This window comes from Lontra canadensis, unplaced genomic scaffold, assembly GCF_010015895.1.
Source record: "Lontra canadensis isolate GAN:19392208 unplaced genomic scaffold, GSC_riverotter_1.0 scaffold429, whole genome shotgun sequence".
NCBI lineage: Eukaryota > Metazoa > Chordata > Mammalia > Carnivora > Mustelidae > Lontra > Lontra canadensis.
This window is the reverse complement of record NW_022631422.1, coordinates 43997-63766: the sequence shown is the minus strand read 5'-3', so window position 1 is coordinate 63766 and position 19770 is coordinate 43997. Positions and strand designations below refer to the sequence as shown.

At 40.2% G+C, this 19770-nt stretch overlaps 2 protein-coding genes across 2 annotated transcripts in view; one reads left to right on the top strand and one right to left on the bottom strand.

The window, feature by feature from the left end:
- The window catches only part of LOC116862994 (ankyrin repeat domain-containing protein 26-like), a 78146-nt gene that overhangs the window by 26940 nt on the left and 31436 nt on the right, over window positions 1-19770 (top strand). The window contains exons 12-14 of the mRNA XM_032850462.1: window positions 12365-12532; window positions 13994-14027; window positions 14717-14858. Of these exons, the coding sequence (XP_032706353.1) occupies window positions 12365-12532; window positions 13994-14027; window positions 14717-14858 (344 nt within the window). The remainder of the gene's footprint in view (window positions 1-12364; window positions 12533-13993; window positions 14028-14716; window positions 14859-19770) is intronic.
- Window positions 3896-4799, bottom strand: LOC116862995 (N-alpha-acetyltransferase 60-like). Its single transcript, XM_032850463.1, is given in 2 exon segments — window positions 3896-4083; window positions 4086-4799. Coding segments are annotated over 2 exon segments (714 nt in total). The 5' UTR covers window positions 4651-4799; the 3' UTR covers window positions 3896-3934.

The following is a 19770-nucleotide window of genomic DNA, read 5'->3' as shown; positions in this document are numbered from 1 at the left end:
AACCCACTGAGCCACCCAGGCGCCCCACCACTGATTTTCATTCTAATAAATCTAGACATGATTTCTTAGATCTCATTTTATTTAACCTATCAGAAATATTTGGCCCATTGGGAAACTCTTTTCTCCAAAATTCTATCTTCATTTAGCTTTCAGGATATCAACTCACTCATCTGCTTACCACCTGCCTTTCTAGTCTGTATATCTTAGCCTGATTTGCTTCTTTCTCCTCATTCTCCACCTCTTCCACCTTGAAGTCTTCCAGGAATCAGTCCTTGATCTTCTTTCTCTTGACTTTTACTATCTTGTATATTCTAATGATCCTCAAGGTTGTATCTCCAGCCCACATCTCTCTGTGAAATTCCAGACCTACATATAAAACCAGCTATTTGATATTTCTTTGGGATAGTTATTGGGTATTGCAAACTTAACATGTCCAAAATTGAACTACTGATGTTCTTTCTTATACCTGCCCTTCTTGTCTTTCCTAATTAAGTTAATGACAATTCTTCTAGTTGCTCTGCCAAAAAACTTGGTATCATCTTTGACTCCTTTTTTCTTTTTCATACACATCCCATCTAATCTGTCAGCAAATCTTGTCAGGTCTTCCTTCAAAATATATCCAGAAGCCAAACACATCCTCCATGACCAAGCCACTATCATCTGTTGTCTGTATAAGTGTAATAATTACCTAATTGGTCTTCTTGTTTGTTCTTTTGTCTTTTCTTTTTCCGTTAATTTTAAACACAATGGATCTTTTAAAACATAAGTCAGATTATGTCTTCCTCTGCTCAAACCCCAATTGCCTCCGATTTTACTCAGAGTACATGCCGAAGTTCTTTCTAACACCTACAAGGCCTTGTATGATCTATTCATCTCGGGTCTCTCCCTATTGCTTACCACCTCTCCTTGATTTGAACTCCTATTTTCTGTCATTTTCACTCTGTCGAGGCACACTGAATGTTTTTCTTTTTTTTTTTTTTTTGCTCACTATAAACACTTTGAGCATGCCTCTCTACTTGCTGTTGACTCTGTCTGGAGTGCTTTTCCCATCAATACTCTCATGGCTTGCTTGCTCCTTGCTCCTTCCTTTTTTTTTTTTTTTTTGTTTTAATTTTTACTTAAAAATTAAGGCCTTTCGGGGTGCCTGGGTGGCTCAGTGGGTTGAGCCTCTGCCTTCAGCTCAGGTCATGATGCGGGGGTCCTGGTATGGAGCTCTGCATAGGACTCTCTGCTCAGCGAGGTCCTGCTTCCCCCTCTCTCTCTGCCTGCCTCTCTGCCTACTTGTGATCTCTTCTCTGTCAAATAAATAAATAAAATCTTAAGAAAAAATTAAGGCCTTTCTTGGTTATCCCGATTTCCTGGTTATCCTGTATTTCAGGAAATATCCTGATTTCTTGGTTATCCTATAGCACATCAAAATTTGATTTCTCTGCTTTAGTTTTTCTCCTCTACTACTGGCTATTTTGCCTGTGTAGTTTATTGTTTATTGTGTTTACTTCACTCATGAGTAGGATTTTTATCTGTTCATTGCTATGTTCTCAGTGCCTAGAAAACGTTCTAGCATATATAGTTCTATTCAATAAATGTTTATTGAGTGAATAGGGTTTAACCTGCATATATTGTTTTTAACATAATACTAATTCTCACTTAAACAAAAGGAAAGTTTGACATGGGTCCCTTCTGACAATTTAACCTGTCAGTTGTATGCATTTTTTTTTTAATTTTTTGGGGGCCCAATATTGTGGTTACTTGCTACTTATTCTTTTACTGGTATTTATATTAGTTTTAATTATAGTAAAATGGATCAAAGGAATCACAAACTTCATTTATATTTTATTAAGGAAAATGAAATATGATGGTAATTTTTTTTAACCAATTAAATTCTGTTTATTTGTAATAAGACAAAACACTACAATCTGTTCAATACTGGGCTGGACACTGCAGTAATTGGGGGCAGGGAGGGAGGGGCAGGGCAAGGCCTCTGAGCTCGATTATGAATGTCCAAGGCAAAACCTTCCAGAAGACTCTTCCTGACCCCTCAGGGCAGAAATAAAAATCACATGTCCCCGTTGATTCAGATGAGAGAGAACACCAAGCTGGGCCTCAGCATATCACCAAGGTCAGTGCAGAGGTGAGGACAGGTCAGCGAACTGGGGACTTGTCCCTGAGGGGGGCACTGCCAGTCAGGAGGTGATCGGAGGAGGAAAAGTGCTTCTCTGGCCCAGGGCTCGAGCTCCTCTTGAGAACACCTTTCTCCCACCCCAAGAGTGGAGGCAGCCCCAGGCTGGGCAGTTCTGGGGGAGGGGAGCATGGCAGTCACTGGGCCCTCGGCCCCGTGCCTGGTTGCTCCCCCTTCTCCTGCCCTAAGGCCTGCACACCACGGCCATGGCTCCATGACACTGCAGCAACACTGGGCATGACTGCCACCCCCCTCTACTGCGGAGGGCAGGGCAGGTGGCAAGCAGCGGTGGGGGTGGGGGTAAGGGTGACACCAGAAGCCAGTGATGTTCGCACGCACACTTCCTGGCTCTGACAGCCTCTCCTGTCTCTGCTGCTGGGGACTGAGGGGCCACAAGTCACCTGACAGCCCCCAGCCCCAAAGGCCAGGCCCCATTCCATTGAGAGCACTCGACTTCCTCCTGTCTGCATCTTGGGAGCTGTAGCTCACGGACTTGGGGGCTGGGAAGGGGACCCCCGGGAACCTCACTGCCCCTGTCCTCAGCCCAACTCTGGAGGCAGCTCAGGTGAGCCAACACCTGCCATCTAATAGGCAGATCCAAGCTCTCCAAGACAGCGCAAAGTCCTCAGCAGGAGGGCACCGGAGAACTTGACCTCCCGAGTCAGGGTCTAAGCCCCTGAGCTCTGTGCTTGGGTGAAAAGCCTCTGGGCTCTGCCCACCAAGCGACAGCCCCTCACAGAGAGGCAGGGGCTGCTCTCCACACCCCAGGCTTCTGCCGGCAGGTTTCGGACAAGGATCTGGCATTCCCTTTCACCCCCTTGTTGTTCTGAGGCTCCCCTGTCTTTAGGGTGAGGTCTGTCCATAACACCTGGGTTCCTCCCTTCCAATAAAAGTTCATTCCGTCTTTGGAGGAAGGAGCTAGAAGGAACCGGCAGTGGAGGGGAAGGGGTCAGAGGAGGAAACAGACCACAGTGAATGCCGCCACACCCCAGCCGGCCAGCTGGCGCACGCACGTGAAGGCGGGACCAGGGCGCACGCAGGCAGAGGCGGTGGTTTCCAGAGGTTACCAGAAAAGGAAAGAGGGCTGGAAGAGCCTGTGGGAAAGAAGAGGGGAGCAGGGGTGAAGGCCCCCAGAGAGATGTCCTGCTCTAGCCTGGAGCACGAGCCCTCCAGGCCCGGAGTCCCTCCCAGTCTGCACACAAATCAAGGCACAGATGGGGGGAATCCAGCCCAGGTGGTCGTGCAGTGCCGCCGCGTGAGTCCTCCAGCACCCAAGTGCTCTGGGCTGTGTCCGTTCCCCAGGGTGTGGGCCTGGCAGTCCGTGTGACCCCTCGTGGCTCAGAGGTCTGAGAGATAGCTCTCTGTGGCACTCATGACCTCAGAAGTGGGCGCATCTGAGCAGAGCTCTGGCTTACCAGGCCCCTGCCCCAAGCAGCTGCTGCCAAAACAGACCTGGGCGCTGGGCCACCATGCGGAAGGAGGGCATCTGAGGGGTTGGGGCCGGCTGGAGGAGGAGCTTGATCTTTTGGTGCCTTCTCCATTGTTGAACCCTGTGAATGCATTCCTGTCAGAGACCACGTGTGCCCGCGACGCTCTGCTCTGAGCCTGCGTAGCACCGGGCCTGCAGCTGGGGCAGGCCAACCGGCCGGCAAGGGGTCATCGGCTTCGCTGCAGACGACAGAATTCCAACAGCCAGGAAGGCGAGTTCTGCGGGGTGCTGAAGGGCGGGGCCTGCTAGCGGCCGCCCAGCTGGCATCACATGGTCCGGCCGTAGGCAATGCCCCCCTTGCTGGAGATGCCAGACCACGGCAGGAAGCTGCAGAGCAGGCTGTGGGCCTGAAGGTAGATCCTGTGCGGGAGGGAGCAAGGGCTCAGGTTCGCTAGCGCGGAGCCCAGGTCCGGGATGTCCAGGGAGGGTGGCTGCCGTTGATGTAGGGCACATAGGTGAAGCCATTTTTGAGGACCCCTCGGATGGAGTAGTAATAGGGGAGATAGTGATGTTGCTTAAAGTCTCTGTTTTCATAGAAGTTGATTGCTGTGTTGTTGGTGGTGAGGGCATGCAGGTAGATGGCTCTGCCGTGGTCTTGGGCGGTGGTTGATATGTGATCCTTCAAACTCTCAAGAAAAAGGGAACCTGTGCGGTGCTTCCTGAACTCCTTCACTACTCCCAGACTTAGAATGTACGCAACCTGCCTGTCGACAGAGAAGTTGGAGGCTAGAATATCTCCATCCTCCTTGTGTATCTTGCTCCTACTTTTTATTTCGGCTACTCTCATTCCCACGATGGCGCCCCTGTAGGTTGCGGCAAGGGAAAAGAACTTCTTGTTGGAGGTGATATCACGATACTGTGAGTCTGGGTACTCGATGGGGAACCAGTCGCCACACAGATGCTTCCCGGTGTCTATGTCATCGTGGCAGAGGAGGCGTAGGCTGACCTTGCTGAGGGCGCTGGACGGCACCACCTCTGTCATTGACACCTCGGACGGGAGCTGGCGGCAGCGGACGCTGTCGTGGGGCTCAAAGCATCCTGGGGTCGCGGGCTGCCGAGAAGTGGGGCCGCGCGGAGCCCGAAACGAGTTATGTAACCGGCAGGGGCCACAGCCGGGGTGGAGGCGGCGGCCCGCGGCCTATGATGGTAAATTATTATAGGACTTTAACAATTCTTGCGAAAGGATTATGAGCCCTCCATATGTAAACTAAAAAGATGAAGCTGGAATTTATTGCCCACTAGGAAGAGGGAACTATGCTGGTCAAGTCTTTTTTGACAGAGCAGTCTGCTATTCTTATATAGGGTTTTGGGAAGAGTAGAGTTTAAGGTTTGGGGGACTTTCAGAGAATTAAGTGGTTTGTCCTCATCTGCAACACCATGGTAATTTGGGTGAGATGGTGGTTGGTTGGTTGGTTGGTTGGCACTCGAGGCATGTGTATTGGAGTGCTTTTGTTCCATACTGGCTTTCTTTTAGAAAGGAGGAGCTGACATTGCCTGATTGGTGAGTGAGGCCAGTAGGCCTCGATCAATTACATTTAAAACATTTAAAACTGCATATGGTGGCTTCTTGTTACTATGGCTTCATATTTGGGTTCCCTCCACCCTAAGTTTGAGGTGACTTTAACTAGGTTTTTTCGATTTAAAAGTTGCTTCTATCAACTGTATTCAAAATGAAAGCTATTTCATATTCTGTAATTATAGATTTATATTTGAAATTTAGGCCGGAAAGATTGTTTAATAATTGCTTTCAGGAAGATCCTTCTTTTTTGGATGTTAAATTTTAACTAAAATAGTTATCTGTTTAACAGTTTTAAAACAATTGCTAGCTTTGTTTTTGTTTTCCGTGCTCTTAGGGGCTCATGTTCAATTCCTAAATTAATAATCTCTTGTGGGAAATTTAGTCTTTTTGTAAGTTTATGTAGCTATATGCTAATAATATTCTCTTGCATGCAATTAGTCCATGAAAAAGTAATTATAATTTTGTATTAGTAACTCTAGCTTTTTATATTAGGACTAAATCATAAGCTAAAAGTATACAAAAGTTACCAAATCATTTTCTTTAAGAAAATTAAGAAGAAATTATTTGTGAGAGAGAGAGTATGAGCAGGAGGGAGGGGCAAAGGGAGAGGGAGAAGCTCAGTGGGGAGCCTGATTTGGGGTTCGATCCCAGGACCTGGAGATGACCTGAGCTGAAAGCAGATCTTATCCGACTGAGCCACCCAGGCACCCCCAAATAATTTTATTTTCAAACAAAATTAATCACATTACTGCTATTTTTGACATGTGAGTATTGTTGAATTTTGTCCAGATTTTTTGAGGTATAATTGACAGATAACTGTGTAAGTGAAAGGTATACCTGTATTACTTTAATACACTTTTATATTGTAAAATGATAATAGTGTTAATAACTCTATCACCTCACATAATTATCATTTCTTTTTTAGCATCTCTTTTAGCAACTTTCAAATATATAACAGTATTATTAACTGTAATCACCATTCTGTACATTAGATCCTCAGATCTTACTAATCTTGTAACAGAGAGTTTGTACCCTTTAGCCAATATCTACCCATTTCCCTCAGCTTCCTACCCCTGGCAACCACAAATCTATAAATGTGTTTTTTTAAATATTCCACGTGTAAGTCAGATCATAGAGTATTTATCTTTTTGCGTGACTTCCTTCACTTAGCTTAATTCCCTCAAGGTTCATTCATGTTGTCGCAGATGGCAGGGTTTCCCTCTTTTTTTGTGTGGCTAAAAATATTCCATTGTAAATATATACCACATTTTTAAATCAATGGATCCACTGATGGACACATAGGTTGTTTCCGTGTCTTGGCTGTTGTAAATAATGCTGCAGTAAATGTAGAGGCACAGATACCTCTTTGAGTTACTGATTCATTTCTGTCAGAATGTTCCCAGAAATGGGATTACTGGATATTCTGATAGTTATATTTTTAGGTTTTTGAGGAACCTCCACACTGTTTTGCATAGTGGCTGTACCAGTTTACAGTCCTGTAACAGTGTGTAAGGATTCCCTTTTCTGTACATCTTTGCCAGTGGTATCTCTTCCCTTTTTGATGTAAGCCATTTTAACAGGTGTGAGGTGATAGATATATCATTATGGTTTTGATATGCATTTCCCTGATGAATAGTGATGTTGAGCCCATTTTTTGGTCCTTTTGGCCATTTTAACATCTTCTGAGGAAAGCTGTCTATTAAGATGCCTTGCCCAGTTTTTAATTGAATTGGTTTTTTTTGCTGTTGAATTGTATGAATTTCTTATACACTTTACATATTAACCTTTTTTCAGATAGTGTGGTTTACACATATTTTCATCCATTCTGTAGGTTGCTTTTTCATTATGTTACTTGTTTCTGCTTTGTTTTTTAGATTTTTATTTAAATTCAACTTAGTTAACATATATTGTATTATTAGTTTCAGGGGTAGACTTTAGTGATTCATCACTTGCATGTAACACCCAGTGCTCATCACAAGTGCCCTCCCTAATGCCCACCACACAGTTAGACCATCTTCCCGCCCACCTCCCCTCCAGCAACCCTGTTTCTTTCCTCTAGTTAAGAGTTCCTTACGGTTTGCTTCCATCTCTGTTTTTATCTTATTTTTTCCTTTCCTTCCCCTATATATACAACGTAAATGGAACTAGAGTGTTGCTCGCTTCTTTTGCCGTGCAGAAACGTTGCTTGTTCCACTGTTTTTGCTTTTGTTGCCTGTACTTTTGATGTCACATCCAAAATCATTGCCAACATCAATGTCAGGGAGATTTCCCCCTGTTTTCTTGTAGTAGTTTTATGGTTTAAGGTTATATATTTAAGTCTTTAACCCAGTTTTGGTTAATTTTTGTGAGTGGTGTAAGTTAGGGGTCCGTTTTCATTCTCTGCATGTGAATATCCAGTTTTCTCAGGATCATTTATTGAAGAGATTATCTATTCTTCCTTGAGTGTGCTCAGCTCCCTCATCAAATTTTAGTTGACTAGATCCATGGGTTTATTGTCCGGTTCTTGATTCTGTTTCTTTGGGTTTTGTGTGTGTGTGTGGTTTTTTTTTATGAACAGTCATCCTATTTTGATTACTATACCTTTGTAAAAGTTTGAAAACAGGAAGTGTGATGCTCCAGCTTTGTTCTTTCCCAGGATTGATTTGCTTATTTGGGGTGTTTTTTGTTCCATGTAAATTTAAGGATCCTTTTTCCTATTTCTCTGAAAAATGTCAATGGAATTTTGACAGGGATTGCATTGAATCTACAGATGGCTTTGAGTCATGAGATATTTAGTGTTGTTTTTCTAAGCCACAAATAATGAGATATCTTCCTATTTGTGTGTCTGGTGTTTCTTTGATCAAAGTCTCATAGTTTTTAGTGTACATATCTTTCACCTCATTGGTTAAATTTATTCCTAAGTATTTTGTTCTTTTTGATGCTTTTGTGAATGGTATTTTAAAATTTCTTTTTCAGGTTTTTTTGGTTAATGTATAGAAATGTAACGGATTTGTGTATGTGGATTTTGTATGCTTCATCTTTGCTAGTTCTAACAGCTTTTTGGTGGTGTCTTCAGGTTTTTCTATATGTAAGATCATATCCTCTGCAGACAAAGACAGTTTGATTTCTTCTTTTCTGATCTGGATGCCTTTCATTTCTTTATCTAGTCTGATGTTGAATACGAGTGGTAAGGTGGGTGCCTTTGTCTTATTCTTGAACTTAGAGGAAAAACTTTCAGTGTTTTGCCACTGAGTATGATGTTAGCTGTGGGTTTTTCGTATGTGGCCTTAATTATGTTCAGGTATGATAATTTGGTACCCACTTTATTGAGAGTGTTTATCATGAAAAGATGTTGAATTTTGTCAAATGTTTTTTCTGCATATATTGAGATGATCATATAATTTTTTTTCATTCTGTTAATGTGTATCAAACTTACTGATTTGATTTGATTTCTGTAGGATAATTTTGCTCAGTAAGGTATTCTTGGTTGGCAGTTCTTTTCTCTCAGCATTTTTTTTTAAAGATTTGATTTATTTATTTGACAAAGAGAAAGAGATCACAAGTAGGCAGAACAGCAGGCCTAGAGAGAGGGGGAAAGAGGCTCCTCACTGAGCAGAGAGCCTGATGTGGGGCTCAATCCCAGGACCCTAAGATCATGACCTGAGCTGAAGGCAGAGGCCCAGCCCACTGAGCCACCCAGACACCCCTCTCTCAGCATTTTGAATATACAATCCCATTCTTCTCCTGGCATGTAAGGTTTCTGCTAAGAAATTGCTAATAGCCTTATGAGGGTTCACTTGTAGGTGACAGGCTTCTTTTCTCTTGCTGCTTTTATGATTCTCTCTTTGATTTTTATTTTCAACAGTTTTATTATAATGTGTTTTGGAGAAAATCTCTTTAAGTTGAATTTGTTTGATGACTGAGCTTCATAAACTTGGATTCCAAATGTTTTTCCAAGTTTGAGAGTTCTCGCCCATGACTTCTTTAAGCCTTATGTCTTTTTCTCCCTCTCTCCTCCTTCCAGAACTGCAGTAATTTACACGTTGTTTCTTTTAGTGATATTCCGTAATCACATAGGGTTTTCTCACTCTTTTTCTTTCTTTTTTCTTTGTTCTCCACTGATTGGATAATTTGAAAGTTTTAAAATTTAAAAACTTTAAATTCACAGTAGTTTTTTTGGGTGCATTTTCATCTCAATGATTTCTTTTCTTTTCTCTCTCTTTTTTAAAAGATTTTATTTTTATTTGTTTGACACAGAGAGAAGGATCACAAGTAGGCAGAGAGGCAGGCAGAGAGTGAGGGGGAAGCAGGGAGCCTGATGCCGGGCTGGATCCAAGGACCCTGAAATCATGACGGGAGCTGAAGGCAGACACTTAACCAACTGAGCCACCCAGGCACCCCTTGTCAGTGATTTCTATTGCTTTTTTTCATTTCATTCACTGTATTATTCAGCTCCAGAATTTTTTAGTTCTTTTTTAACTATTTCCAGCTCTTTTAAAAAATACATATTTTATTTATTCATTTGAGAGAGAAAGCGAAAGAGATCAGGTTGGGGGAGAGACAAAGAGAGGGAGAGAGAATGTCAAGCAAACCTGGGGCTCAATCCCACAACCCTGAGGTCATGACCTGAGCTAAAACCAAGAGTCAGACACTTAACTGACTGAGCCACCCAGGTGCCCTTCCAACTCTTTATTAAACTTCTCATTTTGTTCATCTAGTATTTTTCTCATTTTATTGAACTGGCTTTTTTTTTTTTTTTGAAAGATTTTATTTGTTTGTTTGTTTATTTATTTTAGAGAGAGCATGTGTGTGAGCCGGACGAGTAGCAGAGGGAGAGGGACATGCAGACTCTGCACTGAGCATAAGCCCGATGCAGGGGTGGATCTCATGACCTTGCGATCATGACCTGAAACAAAATCAAAGGTTAGGGCTTAACAGACTGAGCCACCCAGGCACCCCTGAATTGGCTTTTTGTGTTTTCTTGTAGCTCACTGAGTTTCCTTAAAACTGCTATTTTGAACTCTTTTTTGGATAAACTATTGATCTTCATGTGTTTGAGATCAATTATTGGAAGATTATTGTGATCATTTCATGGTATCATATTTCCTTGACTTTTTATATTCTTTGAAGTTTTGCATTGCTGTCTTTGCATTTGAAGTAGTCTTTAATGATTACCTTTTCAGTGTGTCCAAACCCGATTTTTTTTAGTTTTTGGTTTTTGTTTGTTTTTTTTTGTTCTGGTGGTGTGCTGGAACTTTACTGTAGGAAATCTGGTTTTCCAAAAAGGCTCTCTCTTCAATGGGTGATTATCTAAGACAGTGTCGTCCAGGGGCTCCTAGATGTGGTTGAGAGGAAGGGGCTGGAGCCAGTGTATGGGCTATTGCTGAGTCCATAGCTGGGACTGTAGTGAGTGTGCCTGTTATCTGATGCATGGGTAGACAAGAGTTTTCCTAGGTCCCTTGTTTATGGTGCTTGGTTCCACAGCTCCTACAAAGAGGTCCACAGCCATTTTGTCACCACAAAGACATTGTATTGTAATTGTATATTTATCTGACTTTGAAGCAAGGGATATGTATTTTCTTATATATGGTTGGACTTGATAACTGTTCTGTGAACTAATAAGTGAATTGAGATGAGTAGCAGAATTTTACAAAAAATTATTTTTTTTATTCTTTACCAGTAAAATTATTAGAAAACATTGGCTTTTTAAAAATTTTTTTAAATTTTTAAGAAGATTTTTTAAAATTTAATTTTTTCCCAGTGCTCCAAGATTCATTGTTTATGGACCACACCCAATGCTCCATGCAATACGTGCTCTCCTTAATACCCACCACCAGGCTCAACCAACAACCCACCCCCACCCCTCCAAAATCTTCAGTTTGTTTCTCAGAATCCACTGCTCTCATGGTTTGTCCCCCCTCCGATTTCCTCCAACTCATTTTTCCTCTCCATCTCCCAGTGTCCTCCATGTTATTCCTTATGCTCCACAAGTAAGTGAAACCATGATAATTGACCCTCTCTGCTGGACTTATTTCACTCAGCATAATCTCCTCCAGTCCTGTCCATGTTGATACAAACATTGGGTATTCACCCTTTTTGATGGAGGCGTAAAATTCCATTGTATATATGGACCATATTTTCTTTATCCATTTGTCTGTTGAAGGGCATCTTGGCTCTTTCCACAGTTTGGCAATTGTGGCCATTGCTGCTATGAACATTGGAGTACAGATGGCCCTTCTTTTCACTACATCTGTATCTTTGTGGTAAATACCCAGTAGTGCAATTGTAGGGTCATAGGGAAGCTCTAGTTTTAATTTCTTAAGGAATCTCCACACTGTTCTCCAAATTGCCTGCACCAACTTGCATTCCCACCAACAGTGTAACAGGGTTCCCCTTTCTCCACATCCTCTCCAACACTTATTGTTTATTGTCTTGTTGATTTTGGCCCTTTTAACTGGTATAAGGTGGTATCTCAATGTGGTTTTGGCTTGAATCTCCCTGATGACTTGTGATGATGAACATTTTTCATGTGTCTGTTAGCCATTTGTATGTCTTCTTTGGAGAAGTGTCTGTTCATGTCTTCTGCCCATTTTTTGATGTGATTATCTGTTTTGTGTGTTAAGTTTGAGGAGTTCTTTATAGATCTTGGAAATCAGCCCTTTGTCTGTAGTGTCATTTGTGAATATCTTCTCCCAATCCGTGGGTTGGCTCTTTGTTTTGTTGACTGTTTCCTTTGCAGAAGTTTTGATCTTGATGAAGTCCCATTTTTGGTGAAATGATGAAGTTCATTTTTGCTTTTGTTTCCTTTGCCTTTGGAGACCTGTCTTGAAAGAAGTTGCTGTGGCCAATGTCGAAGAGGTTACTGCCTATGTTCTCCTCTAGGATTTTGATAGATTCCTGCCTCACATTCAGGTCTTTTATCCATTTTGAGCTTATCTTTGTATATGGTACAAGAGAATGGTTGACTATTTATTTGAGAGAGAGAGAGAGAGAGAGAGAGAAAGAGAGAGCAGGAGAGGGGGAAAGGTCAGAGGGAGAAGCAGACTCCCCGTGGAGCTGGGAGATTGATATGGGACTTGATCTTGGGACTAGGGGTCATGACCTGAGCCAAAGGCAGTGGCTTAACCAACTGAGCCACCCAGGTACCCGAAAACGTTGGCTTTTTAATGGATATTTTAACTGGATTTTTAAAAAATAGTGATCCTGCTTTGGATACAAAGGAATTAAGGAAAGGGGAAAAAGAAAAACAAACATCAAAAGAATCTGTGATTACACCAAGGTTTGAGAAAGCCCCTTCTCTAACTTCTCGTCCACTACAAATGAATGATGACAGCACTTCAAGTGGAATGGATCAGGATGAAGGAAGGTAAAATCTACAAATTCTTTATTTCCCTCTGAAGGAATTTTAACAGTGATTACTTTTTATGGAAATAAAATGCTGTAGTGTAAGTACAGGCGAAGAAAAGAAATACTCAAGTATATCAGACACACTGCTTGAAAGGTTAAGATGAGGACAAGAGACTTTGACAAGGAGCAGTTTCAACAGTCACCGTGGATGCTGGAATCTAATGAATAAGTATAAAGAACTCCTTAGAGAATTTTTTTTAAGGTTTTATTTATTTATTTGAAGGATGGAGATCACAAGTAGGCAGACAGAGAGAGAGGAGGGGAAGCAGGCTCCCTGCTGAGCAGAGAGCCCGATGCGGGGCTCGATCCCAGGACCCTGGGATCATGACCTGAGCTGAAAGCAGAGGCTTTAACCCACTGAGCCACCCAGGCGCCCCCATTCCTTGATAATTTTAGATATTCAGTGCCTTTGACAGTATCATGAATAGCTATAGTTTTATTAGGGACTTTGAAGTGTCTGCTTATATTAACTTAATATTTGTTTAGATTCTGGGGGAAGAGGAAAGATTTTATTTATAATTGAAAAATAAACTATTAATCTGTCATAGATTATTACTTTTGTTTTATAAAGTTCTAAATTACAAAAGCCATGATTCCTGTGCCAACAGTGTCGTTGACACATATATAGTGTGCTCACTAAGTGTATGTTCGTGAATAAACAGTTGAATGAATATATGAATGCCCATTGATCAACTTCTTTAGAAGAAGCAAATCTTTAGTTGTTTGAAAGTAGATTATCAATATTGTCTATGTATGAAGTCTTTTTATTTAAAAAAATATGGTTAACATTCTTGAATTATTATCTACAATTATAGCTAAAATGGAATACTAATAGATTCATTTGCTATCAGATACTTAAAAAACACTTAAATATTACTTTCATCACATACTATAAAACACATGTTTTGAAGGCACATTTCCTGGATTTGAATTCTGGGTCTCCTCCTGACCACCTGCACCAGCTTTGGGAAGTTACTTTTTTCTGTGCCTCATTTTCTTCCTGTGTAAAATACCTAATATAATTACCTATGTTTATAAGATTGTTGTGAGGCTTAAAATACCTTTAAAACATTTAAAGTTTTCATAATAATGCATAGTATTTACACAGTAGATCCTCAGAACCCTAATATCATGATTATTAAAAAAGGATTTCTTTCATATAAGAACTTAACTTGCACTTTCCAAATAGTTTTTAGAACCAGTAAAAGCTTGTTTTTATTGAAAATGACAACAAAAAATGTGGTATATTTCTTCATATCAAATAATGCAAGTAACAATATGATTTTCCTTTGCTTTTTGTCAGTTTGATCTAAATTTAATGCTTTGTTAAGATTATTAATAATATAGATATGATTTAGATATTCTTTGTATTTTAAGTATTTAATATTTGCCTGAAAAGAATTGGTTTTTTTTTTTTTAGACCTGCAAAGAAAACATCTAGTGAAGAGGAAGAGGTAACAAAAAAAAAAATTTATATATATATATATATACACATATATATGTATATATATATAATATACACACACATAATTTTATTTCATTTATCAATTTTTAACTTTTTATTTTATTATGGTTTTTTAAGCATCAGTAGGTAATTCTTTTATTTATTTATTTTTATTTATTTTTTTTTTTAAAGATTTTATTTATTTATTTGACAGATCACAAGTAGGCAGAGAGTCAGGCAGAAGGAGAGGCCGGCAGAAGCAGGCTTCCCGCTGAGCAGAGAGCCCGATGTGGGGCTCGATCCCAGGACCCTGAGATCATGACGTGAGCCAAAGGCAGAGGCTTTAACCCACTGAGCTACCCAGGCGCCCCATTTTTATTTCTTTTCAGCGTAACAGTATTCATTGTTTTTGCACCACAAATCATGTTTATCAGAAATATTATTCCATGGTAAAAAATTACTTTAGGAAAGGTATAATGAAAAAAGAGAACATCTGCCTTTGTTGTACAGACATTTACTTTGAAAAAGTTGTTCAGAAACACTAGTTATTTATAAAGGTCATTTTGATAAAAATCAGTCCTTTTGAAAGTACCTTTTTTTTGCTCTTATAAAAAGATACAGGTATTTATCATCTCTCTCCACTTAGTATATTTTATCAATATTTAGGGGACATTTTGAAGTAGTATTATTTATTTGTAGGTCAAAAAGCAAATTCATTCTATGGATGACCTTGATGACTTAACTCCGTCATCTGAAACAATTTCGGAGGGTTTCCACGTGCCTTGCTGTAATTATATGACATGCATGTCGCTAATTGAACAACATGGCATGGATTGTAAAGGTAAGACCATTGTGTAAATATGAAGCCTTTGTATATACATTACTGTAGTAATATGTGCACTTCTTGTCTAGTGCTGTACCATACAACACTGATGTGTTATAGAGCTACTCATCTCAGAAATACGTTTTATATGAAAGTAGAGAAATGTTGAATACTCTTAGCCAAAGAGCTGTAATTTCCACTATACTTTTCGTCATGGGAATGGCACACCTGATGTGTGTTAACTCTCCTCTTCTGTGCCTTCACCCAAGGTCAGGTTACCACTGTATTTGTCCTAGAATACTGAAACAACCTCAGGACTGTTTTCCCTGTCATTCCACCCCCCAGAATCTTGGTCTACACTGCCACCATAGTTACCATATATTTTTAAACATTTATATTTCATCACGTGACCCCCTTGCTTAAAGCTTAGCTATTACTTCTCATCATTCTGGGGTGAAAGACCACAGTTCTCAGCTTCATCTTGGGTTGTTTCATATCCTTCTGTCCGTATCTCAGCCACTGTTTTAGATATTTTTTCTTATAATAGAGCCTTTTTCCCCTCAACAGCTTAAGTTAGGACAACTGCACATGTATGAAGTGTATAATTTGATAGTTTTGACATATGTATATACATATGAAACCATAACTGTAATTCAGGCAGGTAATAACCCTTAAGTCTCGTGTCTCTTTGTATTCCCTCATTACGAAACTGCCGAATGGTTTTCTAAAGTAGTTGCACCATTTTCAATTCCCACCAGCAATGTCTGAGAGTTCCGATTTCTCCCTATATATTCATGAACACTTAGTATTGTCAGTTTTTTAAATCTTAGATGTTCCGATGGGTCTGTAGTATATGTATCATTATGGTTTTAATATACATTTTGCTAATAACTTATGATGTTGAGCATATCTTTGTGGGCTTATTTGCCATCTGTATATCTTCTTTGAACTGTCCAAATCCTTTGTCATTTTAAAAATTAGGTTTTCTTACCTGTTGAGTTTTGAGAATTCTTTGTATATTCTAGATGGAGTTCCTTTATCACCTGTTGTGTTTTTTTTTTTTTTCCAAAGATTTTCTCCCAGTCTGTGACTTTTCATTCTCTCAGCAGTATCTTTTGAAGAGCAGTTTTTCTTTTTGATGAAGTCCAGTTTATACCTTTTTTCTTTTATGGATTTTTGTTTTTGGTGTTCCTATCTGAGAAATCTTTGCCTAGCACAAGGTCAGAGGTTTTCTCTCATGCTTTCTTTTAGAAGTTTTGCAGTTGAATAACAAAGTTTTATAGTTTTAGGTCTTACATTTAGATCTGTGATCCGTGAGATCCAGTTTGTATTCATTTTTTTTTTTTAAGATTTGTTTAATTTATTTATTTGACAGAGAGAGCATGAGCAGGGGGAATGGCAGGCTGAGGGAGAGGGAGAACCAGGCTCCCTGCTGAGCAGAGAGCTGGACATGGGGCTCGATCCCAGGACCCGTCATGACCTCAGCCAAAGACAGCCACTTAACTGACAGCCATGCAAGCGTCCCCATTTTGAATTCTTTTTAAATTTATGTTACAGGGTATGGGTCCAGGTTTATTCTTGAAGTTGGTAAGTTTACTTATTAGTTTTAGTAGCTTTTTAAAACATTCTATCAAATTTTTCTACATAACCAAAGTTTATCAAACTTTTTTTAACTACTATTTTACTGATTTCTTAAGGTGGAGCCAAAGGTCATCAGTTTGAGGCTTTTCTTCTTTTTTAGTACATACATTCAGTGCTATAAATGTTCATGTGAGTGCTGCTACTGCAGCATTCCAGCAATTCTTATGTGTTATATGTTCATTTCCATTCAGTTCAGAATATTTTCTAATTTCTTTTTTCTTTACTTCTTTGACCCAGGGGTTACTTAAAGATTTTATTTATTTGAGAGAGAGGGGGCGAGAGGGAGAGAGCACGAGCATGAGCTGGGGTGAAGCAGACTCCCCTCTAAGCAGGGAACCCAGTGTGGGGCTTGATCCCAGGACCCTGAGATCATGACCTGAGCCGAAGGCAGACACATAACCGACTGAGCCACCCAGGTTCCCTGACCCAGGGTTTATTTAGATGTGTGTTAATTAGTTTGCAAATATTTGAGTATTCTCCAGAGATATTTTCATTCTTGATTTCTAATTTGATTTCTTTGTGGTCACAAAACACACTCTTACGACTTCAGTTCTTTTGACTTACTCCTTTTATTATCATTTATTTTATGACCCAGAATATCATCTCTTTCGGTAAGTGTTCCATGGATGCTTGAGAAGAGCAGTGGCATTCAAGTCTACTATGTCCTTGCTGATTTTCTGCCTACTGAAATCTCAGACTGTAATTGTGAATTTGTTTGTTCCTCTGAAGTTCTGTCAATTTTTACTTTATGTATTTTGAACCTATTAATAGATGCATAAACATTTAGGTTTATTATGCTTCCTTTGGTTGACCCTTTTATCATTATTAAATGAACTTATTTATTGCTGCTAATGTTTTTTGTTTTGAAATCTATTTTGTCTGGTATTAATGTAACCGCTCAGGCTCAACCTTCTTTTGCCAGGTGTTAGTGTGGTCTATCACATTTCTGACCTCTTAACACATTTGTAGTTTTTACAATTAACGTGCATTTTTTATAGGTGGCAGATAGCTGGGTCTTTCTTTTTTATCCATTTTGACAGTCTGCCTTTTCATTGAGGCTTTTAGACCATTTTCATTTAATGTGATTATTGATGTAGTTGATTTGAATCTGTCATCATGTTGTTTGACTTCAATTTGTCCTTTCTGCTCTTCATTCCATTCTCTTCTTTTTCTGATTTCTTTTGGATTAATCAAGTAATTTTTATGATTTAGTTTTATTTATGTGTGTATGTGTATGTATGTATTTTGCTTACTAGCTATAACTCTTTAGTTTTGCTATTTTGGTTAGACCCTAAAGTATATGACTTAAGCATCATAGTCCTCCATCTAGTAATGTTATAACACGTCATATGTCATTTTAGAAAATTATAAAGTTTTGGGGCGCCTGGGTGGCTCAGTGGGTTAAGCCGCTGCCTTCGGCTCAGGTCATGATTTCAGGGTCCTGGGATCGAGTCCCGCATCGGGCTCTCTGCTCAGCAGGGGGCCTGCTTCCCTTCCTCTCTCTCTGCCTGCTTCTCTGCCTACTTGTGATCTCTGTCTGTCAAATAAATAAATAAAATCTTTAAAAAAAAAATTATAAAGGTTTACTTCCTTTTCTTCACTCCTAGCCAGATCCTTCTGGATCTGTGGGTTTATAGTTTTCATTAAGTTTAGAAAGGTTTTGGCCATTTTTTCTTTTCTTTTTTTAAAGATTTTATTCGTTTATTTGAGAGAGAGAAGGAGAGAGAGAGAGAGTGCACAAGCCAGGGGGGAGGGGCAGAAGGAGAGGGAGAAGCAGACTCCCCTCTAATGGGGGAGTCCAACACCAGGCTTGATCCTAGGACCCTGAGATCATGAGATCATGACCTGAGCTCAAGGCAGACACCCACTGACGAATCCATTCAGGTGCCCCTGTCATTTTTTCTTCGAATATTTTTTCTAGTTCCTTTCCTCTGCCTCTTTGGGGAATTGTATATTAGCTACATGAAGTTTTCTCATAGTTTTCTGATGTCAAATTTCAGTCTCTTATTTTGTGCTATCTAATATGTGTTTATTCCAATCCAGTGTGTTTTTCATGTCTGACATAATTTACATCTCTGTAAGTGCTATTTGGTTTTTTTAAAATTAGCTTCTATGCCTCCACTTACCTTTTTATGCTTTCTTTGGAATTCTAGCTAAGTTAATGACAAACAGTTTGATCCTTTCCCGTCCTGCTCTTATGAATTGTTAGGTGAATCCAGAGTAGTGTTCAGCCTAGAGCTTATAATTCCCCACTGCTGAGGCACGACCTACTTACTGTATTCATTGTGCTGCGGGTTATGAGTGTTTCCAGCATGGCTAATGGGGATAGATACTGCCCCTGGTGCCATGTGAGCTCCAGGCAGAGTGTCCTCTGTTCTTTCCGGATGGATCTTTCCCCTGGTCACAGGAGATTTCCTTACGGGCATGCATTGGTTATTACTCTTCTGATCTCCGGGGTTCGTTCTTTGTTCTGCTTTCTCCTCGCCAGTGCTTTGACCTCTGATCTCATCTGTCTTGGTTTCACCAGACTCCGTTTCATCACCTCAACTCAGGGAGTCTGGTGGAGTCTATCTCCATTTTTTCACCTGTGTCATGGCCTGGAAATTGTCCCAAGGCAGTGAGCTCAGGTATGTGTTAGGCTAACTTCTTGTGTTTTCAGGGATCATTGTCCTTCATTGCCTGAATTCTTTTTTCTTGAAAATGATTTTAAAGTGTATTTTACCTGTTTTTTGTTTGGCTTTTTTCAGGTAGGAAGATAAATCAGTTCCTGTTACTCTGTCTTGGCCAGAAGCAGATTGCAATAGAACTTTGGCACATGCTATAGACCGTCTTTAATACTCTCCTTCCTCCTTTGCTCACGTGCTGCCTGCTCCTCCTTCATTTCTCAGAATAGTCATCTCTTCCTCAGGGAAATCTTCCCTCCCTACCATAGATCAAGTTATGTTATATGATCATAGAACTCTTATTATAGGAACTATCTGAATTTCTAATTGTTTTCTCCTTCACTAGACTTTAAGCTAAATAAAAGCCAGAGATCTGCAGAGCTTAGTGTAATATCTTTTGTTTTTTTTTATTTGAGAGATAAATGTTTAATTTTATTTATTTATTTATTTATTTGAGATACAGAGTGCATAAGCTGGGGGAGGGGCAGAGGCAGGGGGTAAAGCAGACTCTCCACTGAGTAGGGGGTCCAATGTAGAGTTTGATCCCAGGACCCTGAGATCATGACCTGAGCTGAAGGCAGATGCTTAACCAACTGAGACACCCAGGCATCTCAGTAATATATTTC